The sequence below is a fragment of the Aquarana catesbeiana genome, linkage group LG03 (genome assembly GCF_042186555.1).
Source record: "Aquarana catesbeiana isolate 2022-GZ linkage group LG03, ASM4218655v1, whole genome shotgun sequence".
NCBI lineage: Eukaryota > Metazoa > Chordata > Amphibia > Anura > Ranidae > Aquarana > Aquarana catesbeiana.
The window spans coordinates 344,080,095-344,097,419 of NC_133326.1; the positions used below are offsets into that span (position 1 = coordinate 344,080,095).

General features: G+C 40.4%; 1 protein-coding gene across 1 annotated transcript in view; it reads left to right on the forward strand.

Moving 5' to 3' along the window:
• Positions 1-17,325, forward strand: part of SH3TC2 (SH3 domain and tetratricopeptide repeats 2) — a 190,077-nt gene that overhangs the window by 123,707 nt on the left and 49,045 nt on the right. Inside the window, 2 exon segments of the mRNA XM_073620584.1 lie at positions 10,855-10,987; positions 10,990-11,044. Of these exon segments, the coding sequence (XP_073476685.1) occupies positions 10,855-10,987; positions 10,990-11,044 (188 nt within the window).

Below are 17,325 nucleotides of genomic sequence, written 5' to 3' on the forward strand. Positions count from 1 at the left end.
ATATACTTTTCATCCCAAAAGATCCAGTTCAGAAATGACTGGGCTGTAACGGGTTTTCAGCACTGTTTACTTCTTATGGCTTTGTATATCTTCTGTATCAGAAGATATACAAAGCTATAAGAAATAAACAGTCCCTCTCTTTTAGCCTAAATTTGGAATACAGAGAGATACCAGGGCTGGTTTTCAGTAAATAATGTCCAACCTGGACACAGACCTTAGACCTATGCAACATCTGTCCCAGAATTTTATTCATTAAGCATTGCTTGTTATATTTAGTATTGTTCTCTAAATAATGTAAATAGCCAGCCTTGCTTTTTTTTTTTATACATTCACTACATTTTTTCTTTATTTGAAAATGTGGGCAGTGGCTTCCTGTCATGGGGTCAGCAAGCCACCTAAGACATTTTGTACCCAGAAGTGCCAGGGTGTGAATATATATATATATATATATATATATATATATATATATATATATATATATATATATATATATATATATATATATATATATATATATATATATCCAAAAGTATTGGGACACCTGTCTTTACACCCACATGAACTTTAATGGCATCCCAGACTTAGTCCGTAGGGTTCCATATTGAGTTGGAGCTATAACAGCTTCAACTCTTCTGGGAGAACTGTCCACAAGGTTTAGGAGTGTGTCTATGGGAATGTTTGACCATTCTTCCAGAAGCACATTTGTGAGGTCAGGCACTGAAGTGGATGAGAAGGCCTGGCTCGCAGTCTCTGCTCTAATTCATCCCAAAGGGAAGAATGGATGAGCGAGTTTGGGGTAGAGGAACTTGACTGGCCTGCCAGAGTCCTGACCTCAACCCGGTAGAACACCTTTGGAATGAATTATTGCAGAGACTGCGAGCCAGGCCTTCTTATCCACATCAGTGCCTGACCTAACAAATGCGCTTCTGGAAGAATGGTCAATTTCATTTTAAAAGTGACAATTATAATGCATAAAAGTGATAACTGTGCAAAACAAAGTCTTTTCTTTAAAGAAAGTGCTGTTGTGCTCTGTGTTCCAATGATATCTGTGCATTCACCTTGTGGGGGGCTGTAAATACTCCACCCTCACCAGATATGTTGTTACGCTGGCCATAGACAAAGAGTTTTTTTCTTCATTCAGCCAGCGAATAAAAAAATGATTTCTTCATCTACACAAGCCAGGTGGATGAAGGTATCAATATCCCCACTGGGAAATTTTATTCTTACATTGGGACTCACCGCTGTTACACTGATCAGACTGATCAGCATGCTTCCAGCATGTTCCAGCATCTCTCTTCAACAGAAGTTGATCAAATTATTGACATCTGTCAACTGGGCACAGCCACATACATATCAAAACTCGGAAGGTCCCTGCCGAACCGGCAATATTTTTGATTCGTCTATGGCCAGCTCAAGATAGAGCCTACCACTTTAAGGCACCTTATAGTGCATCAGTTATGGATCAGTCTAAAATGTTACAATTCTATATTGGTAAATTGGCTGATTAAGATGCAACATTTAATCAGACTTATTAAGTAAATTACAGAGAACGTCAGAGCAGTCAGAATATCCCTTTACATGTCTAGGTAGACAGGTAGGAAATTATTCCTCTTGTATCCAGGAATATGGCCCCTAAGGCTTGATTGGCCCAACCAGGCCCTAGTAGGGATAGAAGCTGGAGTTAGTGCTAGGTTTCTAGCACAAACTGGCAAGCCAGTAGATCTTGTGAAAATAAAATGATACATGTTAAGGGTAGGGTTGGGTTCCCTAATCCAACTGCCCAAAGAATGATAGGTGTAGGCTCCCAAAGGATGCTTAGAAGCTTTGCTCTCTTCATAATCTCCAAATATGTGAGAAAGTGGTAAATGGAAATGTATCCTGTGGTGTTGATTCCTGAGCTCTGATGTCACTCATAGATGATGGTGTTACTGAGACAGCATGCAATTATTTAAAAAATGTTATTTGTGCCAGTATGTTTTCTTTAAAGATACGTTGGAACAGCAATTCATTTAACAAGCATGATGAACACATTTGTGTTTTAACACCAATGCGCCATCTAGATGGTGGATTCCAGCTGTTTTACTGGTTGAAGTGCAGTCAATATGCATTTATAGGAACATATCTTATTTTTATGTGTGTTTCTCTATAATAAGATAAATTGAACTCCTACTGTTTTATGTTTCCCCTGCTCCACCCCTAAATTACTTTGAGGGAGGCATAACTCTAAATATAAATAGTTAATGCAAATTATATACATTAATTGATTAAAAAAAAAAATAACATAATGGAAAGAAAAAAGAAAATCAGTACACCATGTAGAGCAGGGGTCTTCAAACGATGGCCCTCCAGTTGTTCAGGAACTACAATTCCCATCATGCCTAGTCATGTCTGTGAATGTCAGAGATTTACAATGCCTCATGGGATGTTTAGTTCTGCAACAGCTGGAGAGCCGTAGTTTGGAGATCCCTGATGTTGAGGATTGAAGCTATATACAGTCAGGTCCATAAATATTGGGACATCGACACAATTCTAATCTTTTTGGCTCTATACACCACCACAATGGATTTGAAATGAAACGAACAAGATGCTCTTTAACTGCAGACTTTTAGCTTTAATTTGAGGGTATTTACATCCAAATCAGGTGATTGGTGTAGGAATTACAACAGTTTGTATATGTGTCTCCCACTTTTTAAGGGACCAAAAGTAATGGGACAGATTAACAATCATCCATCAAACTTTCACTTTTTAATACTTGGTTGCAAATCCATTGCAGTCAATTACAGCCTGAAGTCTGGAATGCATAGACATCACCAGACGCTGGGTTTGATCCCTGGTGATGCTCTCCCAGGCCTCTACTGCAACTGTCTTCAGTTCCTGCTTGTTCTTGGGGTATTTTTCCCTTCAGTTTTGTCTTCAGCAAGTGAAATGCATGCTCAATCAGATTCAGGTCAGGTGATCGACTTGGCCATTGCATAACATTCCACTTCTTTCCCTCTTTGGTTGCTTTCGCAGTGTGCTTCGGGTCATTGTCCATCTGCACTGTGAAGCGCCGTCCAATGAGTTCTGAAGCATTTTGCTGAATATGAGCAGATAATATTGCCTGAAACACTTCAGAATTCATCCTGCTGCTTTTATAAGCAGTCACATCATCAATAAATACAAGAGAACAAGTTCCATTGGCAGCCATACTTGCCCACACCATGACACTACCACCACCATGCTTCACTGATGAGATGGTATGCTTTGGATCATGAGCAGTTCCTTTCCTTCTCCGTACTCTTCTCTTCCCATCACTCTGGTACAAGTTGATCTTGGTCTCATCTGTCCATAGGATGTTGTTCCAGAACTGTGAAGGCTTTTTTAGATGTTGTTTGGCAAACTCTAATCCGGCCTTCCTGTTTTTGAGGCTCACCAATGGTTTACATCTTGTGGTGAACCCTCTGTATTCACTCTGGTGAAGTCTTCTCTTGATTGTTGACTTTGACACACATACACCTACCTCCTGGAGAGTGTTCTTGATCTGGCCAACTGTTGTGAAGGGTGTTTTCTTCACCAGGGAAAGAATTCTTCGGTCATCCACCACAATTGTTTTCCGTTCACCGGTGCGTTCTTTCTTTTTAAGGATGTTTCAAACAGTTGATTTGGCCACACCTAATGTTTTTGCTATCTCTCTGATGTGTTTGTTTTGTTTTTTTCAGCCTAATGATGGCTTGCACTGATAGTGACAGCTCTTTGGATCTCATATTGAGAGTTGACAGCAACAGATTCCAAATGGAAATACAAATGCAAATGCAAATGCAAATAGCACGCTTGAAGTGAACTCTGGACCTTTTATCTGCTCCTTGTAAATGGGATAATGAGGAAATAACACACACCTGGCCATGGAACAGCTGAACAGCCAATTGTCCCATTACTTTTGGTCCCTTAAAAAGTGTGAGGCATATATACAAACTGTTGTAATTCCTACACCGTTCACCTGATTTGGATGTAAATACCCTCAAATTAAAGCTAAAAGTCTGCAGTTAAAGCACATCTTGTTTGTTTCATTCCAAATCCATTGTGGTGGTGTATAGAACCAAAAAGATTAGAATTGTGTCGATGTCCCAATATTAATGGACCTGACTGTAGCTATACAATTATGCCTGGAATCTATAATCATGTTAAGGCATATAGAAATATAACCACTTGATCAGTTAGATAAATGGTTCAATTGACTCTGTTTATTCTGCTTATAATTTCATTGAAAAATCAGTAGTAATAGTCTGTACTTATTATTATACTCTCATGTTTAGATTTTACATGAAAGGCTGGGGGAGCCAACACTAACTAAAGTTATATTAGTTTCATATTTCATACACTTAAGGTATATTTTGGGAGAGACATGACGCTCACTGTAGCGTATTTTGAATTAAGTAGGGCATGTTTTGACCCCCTATTTATTTTGCCGTCAGAATACAATGACACATCGGGGAGAATTCTTTCATCTACCTTGAATGTGTGGATGGGGAAATCAGTTCAGTTTATTTCGGCTGAACAAAAAAAAACAGAACCATGTATGGCAGCTGTCACTTGAAAATCTTCCCCATTGGAAAAGTTCCCTAAACTTCCTGTCCAAGTGACAACTGTAACATTTTGGACTCCCACTTTTTGTCCCAGTAACCCTAGTCACCTGAACAAAGAAAGAGGGAGAATCTCCCAAAGAAAAAGACAACAAAAATGAGATTTGGCAACAAGGCACTGCTACCTAACACTTATCAATGGAATTTGATAGTTCTATCAAATAGTAATTATTCTGCTAGGATACAATGAAAAATGTGTAATGATGAAATGGGCTTGTAGGATGATGTCTCCTAATTTGTAAAAAAGGCGTCTTCAATTAAAAAATGAATGCAACTAGATATATGTAATGCACAGGAAACCTGTCACACTAATGCCCTGTACACACGATCGGACATTGATCGGACATTCCGACAACAAAATCCATGGATTTTTTCCAACGGATGTTGGCTCAAACTTGTCTTGCATACACACGATCAAACAAAGTTGTCGGAAAATCCAATCGTTCTGAACGCGGTGACGTAAAACACGTACGTTGGGACTATAAACATGGCAGTAGCCAATAGCTTTCATCTCTTAATTTATTCTGAGCATGCGTGGCACTTTGTGCGTCGGATTTGTGTACACACGATCGGAATTTCCGACAACGGATTTTGTTGTCGGAAAATTTTATAGCAAGCTCTCAAACTTTGTGTGTCGGAAATTCCGATGGAAAATGTGTGATGTAGCCTACACACGGTCGGAATTTCCGAAAACAAGGTCCTATCACACATTTTCCGTCAGAAAATCCGACCGTGTGTACAGGGCATTACAGTGTTGTACAAAATGTCTTTTATTTAATGACCTTGGGGTGACCATATATGTTACAACCTGACCATACAATCTTTGTACAGTCAACATTAAATTTACCAAAACTATGTAATAAAAACACCGACCTAATCTAACCTAACAATCAAGTTGTATCCAACAGGCAGGTCCTTCCACTACATGGTTTTTGTAGATCTATAGGAAATTGTACAGAACTGGAACACTGTAACAGTAATATTTTTTTAAATAAATGCCGACCTTTATTTGATCAATGCACATTGTGGAGTCCTGTCTCTAAAAGATATGTGTGTAGTCAAAACTATACAAATAATAAACAGGTGTTCCATGTTACGGGCATACATGCCTGAACGTATAGGGCACTAAACACAAGTACCACTTGATATAGCGGTGAGCCTTGTCCAGCCACAGTGTATTTCAGCCTGCCATAGGCTATGACAGGCTGCAAGCAGTGGGGCTGGATGGTGCATCTGTGCAACCCAGGTGCACTAAAATGTTAGGATTGGATGCACACAGTTTAAATGCTCAGTATGCAAGGGGCCCAAGACAGATAAACAAATATTCTGTATGCACAGAGAAACTATCCTGAGATCTGACTTCAGCCCTTCTGTACTGGAAGCTTCCCAGATTAGGCCTTATTCACTCTGGCACCATCAAACCTGCACTTATATGCTTTTAGAGGATATTTCTATATGCATACAGTGCCTTGAAAAAGTATTCATACCCCTCAAAATTTTCCACATTTTGTCATGTTGCAACCAAAAACGCAAATCTGTCTTATTGGGGTTTTATGTGATAGACCAACACAAAGTGGCACATAATTGTGAAGTGGAAGGAAAATGATAAATGGTTTTCAAATGTCTTTACAAATAAATATGTGAAAAGTGTGGTGTGCATTTGTATTCAGCTCCCTTTGCACGCCACACTTTTCATATATTTATTTGTAAAAAGAAAAAAAAACATTTATCATTTTCCTTCCACTTCACAATTATGTGCCACTTTGTGTTGGTCTATCACATAAAATCCCAATAAAATACATTTACATTTTTGGTTGTAACATGACAAAATGTGGAAAATTTCAAGGGGTATGAATACTTTTTCAATGCATTATATAAATGCAGGTAATGAATTTTCAGTAGTGTGATTCAAAATTAGCATTTACCTATGTTTACGTGCAGTTACTTTAGCTGCATTTAGAGAAAATAGAATCCTGTGTGTCCAGGATCAAGATCTCTGAACTCAGTTAAACTCATTATGAAAAACTTACCTTGAAACAAAACCTTCCAGTAGCACTTTTACCGAGGCTTCCATTTTCACCCAGTATTCCTTCCGGGTGCGCAGGCTGCAGCCGCTTGAAAGGCTGAGCTGTGATGAGGTCACTCCCATGCATGGGAATCTCAGCTACGGCACACAGCTCTGAAGGAACGCCACGGGCATGCCGTTCCTTCAGAGTGCATGCTCCAGTGACATCACTGGCTGCTGCTTGCTAGAATATCTCCTAAATTGTGCACCTTTAGGAGATATTCATTTTACCTACAGGTAAGTTTTATTATAAGCTTTCCTGTCGGTAAAAATCAAAATGCAAAGTTTACTATCGCCTTAAACAGTATGCGTCTAACCCACTCTAAAGCAAGAATTTCTAAACGCAATAAAACAGATCTGGAAAGCATAAAAGTTGTTTATACATCCCAGAGAACTTCTCCTCTGTTTAAAAGAGCTAAATACAGGAATGCAAATGTGAATATAGTCATAGTTTTCTAGTTTTTTTTGCATTTGGCAAGAAGATAAGGCCATATTCTGAGGTTCAGGCCCTGTTCACATCGTTAGCTGCATTAATGTTGAACTCTATGTTAGGAATGTTTTGATACAACTGTATTAAAGATGCATCAAGCAGGACTTTCTCAAAGCCACTGCACCCACAATGCATATAAAACCTGCAGATTTAATAAAGCCTTAAAGTGTAACTTATGGCAAAACTGTTTCTTTTAATTTTGGATAGAATACAAGTGGTTATAGCCCCTATCAGTTCTTTTTTGACATCCTTGTTCTATTGGGGAGATTTCCCTTCAATTTCTGTCCTGTAGCCAAAACAGAAAGTGAAGGAATCCTGGTGTATCACCAGGGTCACCATTGGAACATTTCATACCCATAATGCTCTGTACGCACGATAGGATTTTCCGATGGAAAATGTGTGATAGGACCCTGTCGGAAATTCCGACCGTGTGTAGGCTCCATCACACATTTTCCATAGGAATTTCCGACACACAGAGTTTGAGAGCTTGCTATAAAATTTTCCGATTTGAAGTAAAGGAGATTCCCCTAGTGGACTTTAAAGGCACTTTCAAGAAAACGTTTAGAAAAATATATGAAGTAGTTAACAGTTTATTTATTACAAAAAATCATCGAGTGAACATCACACAATCACATAATTAAAAACAAGGAATGCAGTTCCATAGATACAAAACTAGTGATACCAATACATTAGTACCCGACGCGTTTCGGAGTTACTTATGCCTCCTTCTTCAGGGGTGATTGTAGGGTTTGCAATAGAATTATCTATATGGGAAATGGTATATATAACATGAACATAGTAAGTACACAATGAAAATCATGAACCTATGATTGCATAAATCTATATAAATATATTTTTCTGTTTATACTTACAATGGTATCTATAGGTATTGGTTTATGCATTCCAGAAAGGGTTTAAAAGAACGTAAATGTACTGACACATACTGCCCGTCAGACGCATTCCCTGGTCATAGTGTGTAGAGCTTTAGTAGAGTATAGCAAAAATATTCATATAGCCACTGTCGAGGTGGAAATGGATAGGTATGAATATACGAAGTAATTTATTCTTCCTTCCAATGGAAAGAGAGGCCCATTAGTCGAGGGCGTATAACAGTTTAGATCTGAGATCACACTGGGGCCGAATGTGTGTCCTGTAAGTCATGAAAATATATATATAAATGTGCATGCATATAAACAGCCAGAGTAGTACATGGAAAGTCCAAAAAAGTGTATCCTACCTGGTCCGCCTATAGTATGGAGGACAGTAGCTGATGGTGGGTGTGGATCAGGTAAGGCCCAGATCACTGGAGAGTCAACATGGAAATAGAAAATATATCACTACCCTAATTGATAAAGAAAGAAGGGGAGAGGGGAGAGGGGGGGGGGGGAAGGAAAAGAAAAGAAACAAAGACAAGAGGAAAGGAGGGGCAAGGGAAGGGGGGGAAAAAAGAAAAACAACAGGGGGGGGGTTTTAAGGGGGGGGGGGGAAGAGGGGGGGAGGGGGGAGGGGAGGGGGGGGGGGAAAGGGAAGGGGAGAGGGGGGAGGGGGGGGGAGGTTTAGGGAATGGGAAGTAGGAGGGGGGGAGGGGAAGAGGGAAAAGAAAAAGGAAGGGGGGGGGGGGAAGAAAAACAGAAAGGGAAGGGAAATGGGGGGAAAAAAGGGGAGAAAGGAAAAATGAAGGGGAGAGGAATAAAGAAGGAAAAACAGAAGGAGAGGGATAGTAAATGAAGAAACAGAAAACAGGAGAAAAGTAAAGGGCATCCAAGTAACAGAAATGGCTTATGGTTTTAGTGGAGAAAAGACTGGATCGTTAGGTGTATTGTAAAGGAAGGAAGAACCATAGGACATAGCAAGTGACCGATGAAGTAAATAGAGCAAGAAAGGTTACAGATAGGGTAATGGCTGGTGATATCAATAGAGAGATCTATGTCAATAAGTAATGTACTAGGTTACTAACCGTATATCACAGCAGCTCACACCAATAGCGTCTGTCTGCAGCAGATGACGCTTGGTGTGAGCTAAAGCTGGACATATAAAGCCCTCCCCATCCATCAGCTGTTGATGAACAGAGGCAAACAGCTGATATGGTGAGGGAGGGACAGACACACTCTAGCTGGCCCCCCCGGGTGGATGTGCGCGCCGCCAGGCTCCCACAGCGCGTGCCGTGCGCCGACGTCATGGGCGTGGCCACGCCCACTGCACCCGCCGGCACGTCTAGCTTCCCCAACGGATTGCGCATGTCCGTTGGGGTCGCAAGATGGAGGACAGTAAATACTGTACCTCACACAGCGCCGCCATGAGCCCAGACTCGCTCAGGCGGCTCTTTTCGTGCCGGGCGGATGGCAGATCGTAATGTAGGACCAATGAACAATGAATTAAAGCACATATTATGTGCATCTAATAAAAAAAAAAAAAAAAAAAAAAGATAAAAGTGATAATATGCTGAATTTTGTTGCTATAGCAGGGAAGCAGAACTGGTGGGCAGTATGATACGGGTTAGGAAGGTAACCTAATAGAGGGACATATAACAAAACGGTAATCACATACAGATATAGGAGATGTGCAGCTGGAAGCATGTTACATGGATAAGAGTCATACATAACACCAGGTATACATACATATGGTCTAGACATTAATACCTCAAGTGTCATATAATACAATATACAGAATAGATAACAACAGTTTTATTCATGACCCAGAGTGGCACAATGTATAGTATATCGACCGTACGTCCTGTAGTACAATAGAAGTTTCCTTTTCTAAGAAGACTAAGGGTGGGGCCCGTGTATAATAGTCAAGCTCACCTGCTGCATAGGAATGTTAAGTTTAGAGCCTTTCCTTACCTATACGTGGGTGTAGATAGCAAGTGGGCGGGGGTTCACCAGATGTATAGACGGCCATATGGCCAATGGCGGTGTCCCCTATATAAAGGGTAGTAATGGATGGACTGGGATAACCGACTAGTCTCCAGTCCATCCCTATCAAAACTTTTTGCTCTTAAAATTTTCCGACAACAAAATCCGTTGTCGGAAATTCCATTCGTGTGTACACAAATCCGACGCACAAAGTGCCACGCATGCTCAGAATAAATTAAGAGACAAAAGCTATTGGCTACTGCCCTGTTTATAGTCCCGACGTACGTGTTTTATGTCACCGCGTTCAGAACGATCGGATTTTCCGACAACTTTGTGTGACCGTGTGTATGCAAGACAAGTTCGAGCCAACATTCGTCGGAAAAAATCCATGGATTTTGATGTCGAATGTCCGATCAATGTCTGACCGTGTGTACAGGGCATTACTGTTCTGGTGTCAACCAAATCTTTGGTATTTTCTTTTACCTTCAGTTTTGATGATAACTGTAAACATGACAAATAGAGAGGGTGAATCTCCCTTACAGGGGCACAGACAGCAATAAACAGGATTGTAATCCCTCTCTACTTTATCCAAAACTAAAAAAAAAATCTCTTAAGTGATAAACTCATACTGAAGACAAAATAAATCTCCTGCACAAGAGTATGCAGGACAAACATAAAATTGAAGCAAATTAAAAATAATGAAACTCCATGCTGATACCTTTTTTTTTGCTTTTTGATAGAGATGTTGAATACAAAACTGTAAAAATGTCAAGGTACCCTTATAAACTATGTTAATATTCATATCCTATTGTACCCCAGGGTCAGGGGCAGTGTACTGCGAGAGAAAGTCATACAGCAACAGAATGGGATGAACCTGAGCTACTGCAGGGGAGATGCCATTGAGTTGTTGGTTTCTTTGTGCCTGGGCTCAAGTGGTTTGTTGGAAGGTGTCCTTCAACTGAATGATCGGTTTTGTACAAACAAGGCACGTGGATCCAAACTGTCTGAAAGCTTTGTAAGTATTAGAGCATACTATTACCTACATAACAATAGATTTTTTTTCCATGAAGGCCAGTATTTGTGCACAGACCTATGTGAATAGAATTGTTAATGCTACCCCTGAAATACAAGATAGCTAAAATATATTAAAAGACAGGTAGAGAATGGTTGAAACCCTTATCAGTTGTTTTTGCCATTGTGACCAATAGGTGAGATCCACATTATTGTCTGTCCTGTAGACACAACAGAAATCTACAGATTTACATTTGTAAGTGGAACAAGTGACCCAATTGAACAATTTCGCCTCTATACCTGGTTCTTGGATTCTAATTGCTTTCAGTCCTGGTGATAGTGGTGAGAGTGTGTCTCCATATTGTGGGCACAGAAACCAGAGAAAGGTTCTATCCTTTCACCACTCTAAAAAATAAAAAAATAAGGATGTTTGACTTTAAATACATTTTATAATTTTGACCCTCACATTAGTTCTGTTAAACCATAAAATACATGAAAGAGCTATTCAAATAATACCTAACATTCTTGGTTTTTAAAGAGTTAGCCTACCCAGATCAGATAGCTCAGATGTGGGTAAGGTGTATTCTTTTAGGCTTAATCATTTCTTGGCTTCTTATTTATTTGGTAGTCTTATGCCTTTTTTTAGATGTTATTTAATGTAAAAACAAAAGGAAGATGCCAGAATATTATGACAAAGTGGGGAGGATTGCCCCATCCACCTCAATTGTGTGGTTGGGAGAATCTGTTGAGTTTTTTCGATCAGCCCACTGGCAGATAAAAAAAATTACACTTGTATGGCCAGCTTAAGCTTACATTTATCAGCATGCTCAAAGCTGTGTGGCTGTGCCTGAAAGAGCTCCTTTTGTCTCATCCCGAGGGCCAAAACCGGACCTGTGAAATGTAAATGCTGGTAACCCCTGGCACTACGTAGCTGATTGGATATGAAAATAATGTGATCCCTGCACATTCACACCTTCAGGAGTGATGAGAGGCCTTGCGGCCTCCTGAATATTTTGCGCCAAATGCTCCAGCTTGACAGCTCAGGGCCCAAACAGCCAATGCCGCACATAGTCTACTGGCCAGTCAGACACTTTCAGAGCTAGCAGTATAGGTCTGGCTTAAAATGCTCACATACGTATCTTTGCCTGTGTTTTCTGCTAGGCTGTGACACCTGTTAAAACATTAAAAAACCCTAAGCTGTGTTGGTGAGTGCTTACGGATCCCTTAAAAGAGCCCGCTATCCAGTGGCTTCTGCAGGGGTAGGGCTACATATGTAAATGGTGGCTACTGTAATTGCTTACTGTAGTTCCTTTCTTGTAACACATTACTGTTCCCCCTTCAGTACACATCTTGTTAAAACAAATGGGCCCTCTGAGTGCTGAACAGGAATGCTCAGTGATTGTTGCAAGATACACATAGACACTTATTGGAAAAATCCACAAATCTGTATATGAGATATGCCCTGTACACACGGTCGGATTTTCCGACGGAAAAAGTGCAATCGGATTGTGTTGTCAGAAATTCTGATCGTGTGTGGGCTCCCATCTGACTTTTTTCCGTCTGAGTTTTCGACACACAAAGTTTGAAGAGCAGGATATAAAATTTTCCGACAACAAAATCCGATCATGTGTACACAAATCCGACGCACAAAGTGCCACACATGCTCAGAATAAATTAAGAGACAAAAGCTATTGGCTACTGCCCTGTTTATAGTCCCGTACGTGTTTTACGTCACCGCGTTCAGAACGATCAGATTTTCCTGACAACTCTGTGCGACCGTGTGTATGCAAGACAAGTTTGAGCCAACATCCGTTGGAAAAAAATCCATGGATTTTGTTGTCGGAATGTCCGATCAATGTCCGATCGTGTGTACAGGGCAATACAGTAATGGCAATATGGTATGACAAGCATATAAATCTAAACATTATTGTGTTAAAAAAGAGTTTTGTCCCAATTCAGCGAAATACTAACCCCTAAATTACTAGCTTTATACAACCATCTCTTTGAGACTGGGACTTTACCCCCATCCATGATAGAGGCAACAATAGTCCTCATCCCAAAATGTGCATCAAAGAAAAAAGCAGTACAGCGCATAAATTAAACTAAATATATAAACAAAAACTAAAAGTCCAGTATAAACAAAATGCAGACAAAATCCAGTGATTCTTCCAGTGATAATAGTGACATGAGGTAAATGTTGCAGGGTGACTGTGGTGACAAACGTGGACCTCCACCTTCAGTGATACTAGCCGCTCACCTCAATGGATGGACCCCTGAGTGAATCAGTCAGGTCAAACACAGCAGTTCCCTCACCAGGGAATTAATCAGGAGAAGATGAGTTCACCGTAAAGCATAAGCAGCAGCAGCTTTCAGTAACCAACAGACAGGCAATGATCACATGTAAAAGATAAGGAAGGAATCTAGTGCTCTCTGAATGATAATCAATTCAATTTAATAAAAAAGCGAAAGAACTCACAATAAAATGCACTGTGCCCCAGTGCGGAGGATAAAAGCATAGAAGGAATGGAATGTCCCATAGAGGATGGACGAGCGCGGGTGACGTCACGATCAGGGCACGTTCTCCTTGCCGTACGCGTTACGTCCCTCAAAGTGGGCGGGACTTCCTCAGCGGCGTCCTCTATGGGACATCCATTCCTTCTATGCTTTTATCCTCCGCACTGGGGCACAGTGCATTTTATGTGAGTTCTTTCGCTTTTTATTAAATTGAATTGATTATCATTCAGAGAGCACTAGATTCCTTCCTTATCTTTTACATGTGATCATTGCCTGTCTGTTGGTTACTGAAAGCTGCTGCTGCTGATGCTTTACGGTGTAATCATCTTCTCCTGATTAATTCCCTGGTGAGGGAACTGCTTTGTTTGACCTGACTGATTCACTCAGGGGGTCCATCCATTGAGGTGAGCGGCTAGTATCACTGAAGGTGGAGGTCCACGTTTGTCACCACAGTCACCCTGCAACATTTACCTCATGTCACTATTATCACTGGAAGAATCACTGGATTTTGTCTGCATTTTGTTTATACTGGACTTTTAGTTTTTGTTTATATATTTAGTTTAATTTATGCGCTGTACTGCTTTTTTCTTTGATGCACATTTTGGGATTTGATAATTTTACCCTCAGTATCACAGCTGCTGCTTAATTAGGGATTTTGGTTTGCGCTGGTTGATCTTGTTTTTCAATAGTCCTCATCCCCAAACCAGGAAAGGACCCGGGATACCCAGAACCCTATCGCCCCATATCCCTTTTTACAGGTTGACATCAATACATACATACAGACCAAGCAGGTTTTATGCCTGGTTGCAATACCTCGTTTAATCTCTGGAAATTATATATAAATATACAGGCCACACATGAGGAGGTTGGTTCACGAGTTGTAGTGACTTTGGACACAGCAAAAGCTTTCCACTCGGTGGAGTGGAGGTATCTCTGGAGATGCTTGGAGGGCTATGGCTTCAGTCCGAAGTATATTAAGTGGGTTCAACTGCTATACCAAGCACCCAAGGCCAAGGTGGTAGCCAATGGGTGGTCATCTCAGATGTTTGACCTTAGTAGAGGCACGAGGCAGGGCTGCCCTTTATCCCCACTATTGTATGCCCTTGCAGCAGAACCCCTTGCGATATCCATCTGAGCAAACCCAGAGATTAAAGGACTGAGACTGGGTTCCTTAATTGAAAAAATCAGTATGTATGCAGACGACACGCTGTTATATTTAGCAGACTCAGGCCCATCTTTACATACCGCACTCCACACGATCGAACAAATCGGAATATTTTCAGGACTGAAAATCAATTGGGATAAGTCCCAAATTCTACCAATCGATAGCTTCCCACATCCAGAATCCCAAACCAGACTACCACTTCAGAGAGTTGCTGTCATTAAATACCTGGGGATCCATATATCCAGATCCCCTGCAGATTACATATCCCTTAATATAGACCCTCTCCTTTCCATGGTTAAAACTAAAGTACCGATCTGGTCCCGACTCCCACTTGGGACCTGGGGTCGCATAAAGTTAATTAAAATGTTCCTACTCCCTAAAATACTGTATGTTCTATGGCATACTCCAGTTTACTTACCCCTGAAACATTTCAAATCTCCCTTCTCAAGCCCTTTGTGTGGGGTACCAACAGACACAAACTGGCATGGCAAACTCTCAAGAACCCAACTGACCTTGGTGGCACAGCTCTCCCTGACTTTAACCTATATTACATTGCATCACAACTGTCACAGCTCTTTCACTTAGAAAAACGGACAGCGAGAGATTTCTCATGCTCCTATGTCCAAAATGGGCACAACACACCAAGGACTCGATATATGCAATAGCATCGGGCTCGGGGGGACGGAACTAGGGGAAAATAGACAAACCATGCTATATCACTACAGGAAAATATGGGACTTAGCCTCTTCCAAACTTGAAATTCCACAATTCAATGATTACACGCCGATATGGCACAACAGGAACCTTCATGAATTCAACAAAATTCATGACACAAACTTATGGTCCATGCAGGGAATATTTTATCTGCATCACCTACTAAAATACGGACACCTTAAAACTTTCAAATCACTTAAAGAAGAATTCAAAACCAAATGTTCTTTAGATTCCTACAAATCTGCCATGCGGCACAATCGCAATTTCCTGACTCTGTCCCAAACCCTACACCTAATGTCATTATGGCAGTAATTAAGAACACGGACCTCCACAAACTGATTTCAGCATTTTATAACATGCTCTCAACCCCCATCTCTACTAAAATAGCATACGATCTCAAACCAAGATGGGAAAGAGAAGTGGGACCAATAGAGGATGAGGAGTGGGAGGAGGCACTGGAGTCTTGTAAGGCTGTGTCTCCCAAACTATCAGACCGCCTGTCGCAACTTTACATTATGCATAGGGCATACCTCACACCCCTTGGAGTGGCAAGATACAAACGCACCCAATCTACCACATGCCTGATGTGTGGAAATAAGACAGGCACCTTCTTCCACTTGATCTGGACATGTCCCAAGATTCAAGGCTTGTGGAAACAAATCATGACATTTCTACATGATACAATGGGCTCACCTCTAGCTCTAGACCCAAAACAATGCCTTCTCGGTATAATTCCAGACACAATTGATAAATATACAAAAACATTTCTCCATGAGACGCTCTTCGCAGCAAGAAAAATCATAGCTAAAAAATGGATGAGACAAACGCCTCCCAAAATGGTAGAATGGAAAATAGAAGTGAATAATACCCTGCCGTATAAGAAATGCATATATATTAACAGAGGTTGCCCCGACAAGTACAACAAGATATGGGACCGTTGGCTCCAGGAGTCTGATACCTGTGTATAATGAAACCAAATTAGCATGGAATGAATACTTAGACACACGCCTCAATATGTAGTTTCTATGTGCTAAACGTATACTTATAGAATATACTCACATGACAAAAACAATGTACCAATTATCCTAATTATAGTCTGTATAACACTTAATGTATTAGTTACCAAGTCTGTATGTAAAAGCAAACATAACATGTATGCACCAGTTGATTAATAAAAACCTTTGTTCAACATTAAAAAAAAAGAGTTTTGTAGTAAACACGTATTATAATGTTAGAAATAATTTACTAATAAGTTAATAATATTAACTTAAAATATGTGCTCTTTGAAAATACAGAATCATTTCCCTTATACAATAGGATATGCTGGGTTTAACAAAAAAAATAACTGTACAAGCAATATGTCTCTAACGGATTGCTTCTCTTGGTTTATACCCGCTAAACTGACATTATTTTTCAGCTATGCTGTTCCTATTTATGCTAAAAAAAAAAAAAAGCATAGCCCTTACCTCCAAAGAATGCCAGTCTAGCACACCATACCAGTCTACACAGCAAGTGTGTCCAAAATAGTGCATTCATTCTTCTATTGGTAAATGTATAGAGTTGTGCTAAATTAAAAAACACGACAAAACCAAAAAACAAAAGTTTAGAAGAATGTCCACAAGTGATGTGATGATAAATCTTATTTCCAAGTGTTATGATGATACTCTTGATGTGCATCTTCACCATATAGCACCATAGAAAGTGATCTGTGCATCAATGCCACCACCAAAGGCTGAAATAACTGCTTACCAGCTCCAAATCAACCCTCACTACAAGAGGTTGTTTGCGCTTAAGGCTATAACCCAGCCAAGGCCTTAACGGTTCCCGGAGTTCTCCTATCTCTAGCGAACTCCTTAACATGGTACAATTGTAACAGCGGTACGATTGTTTCT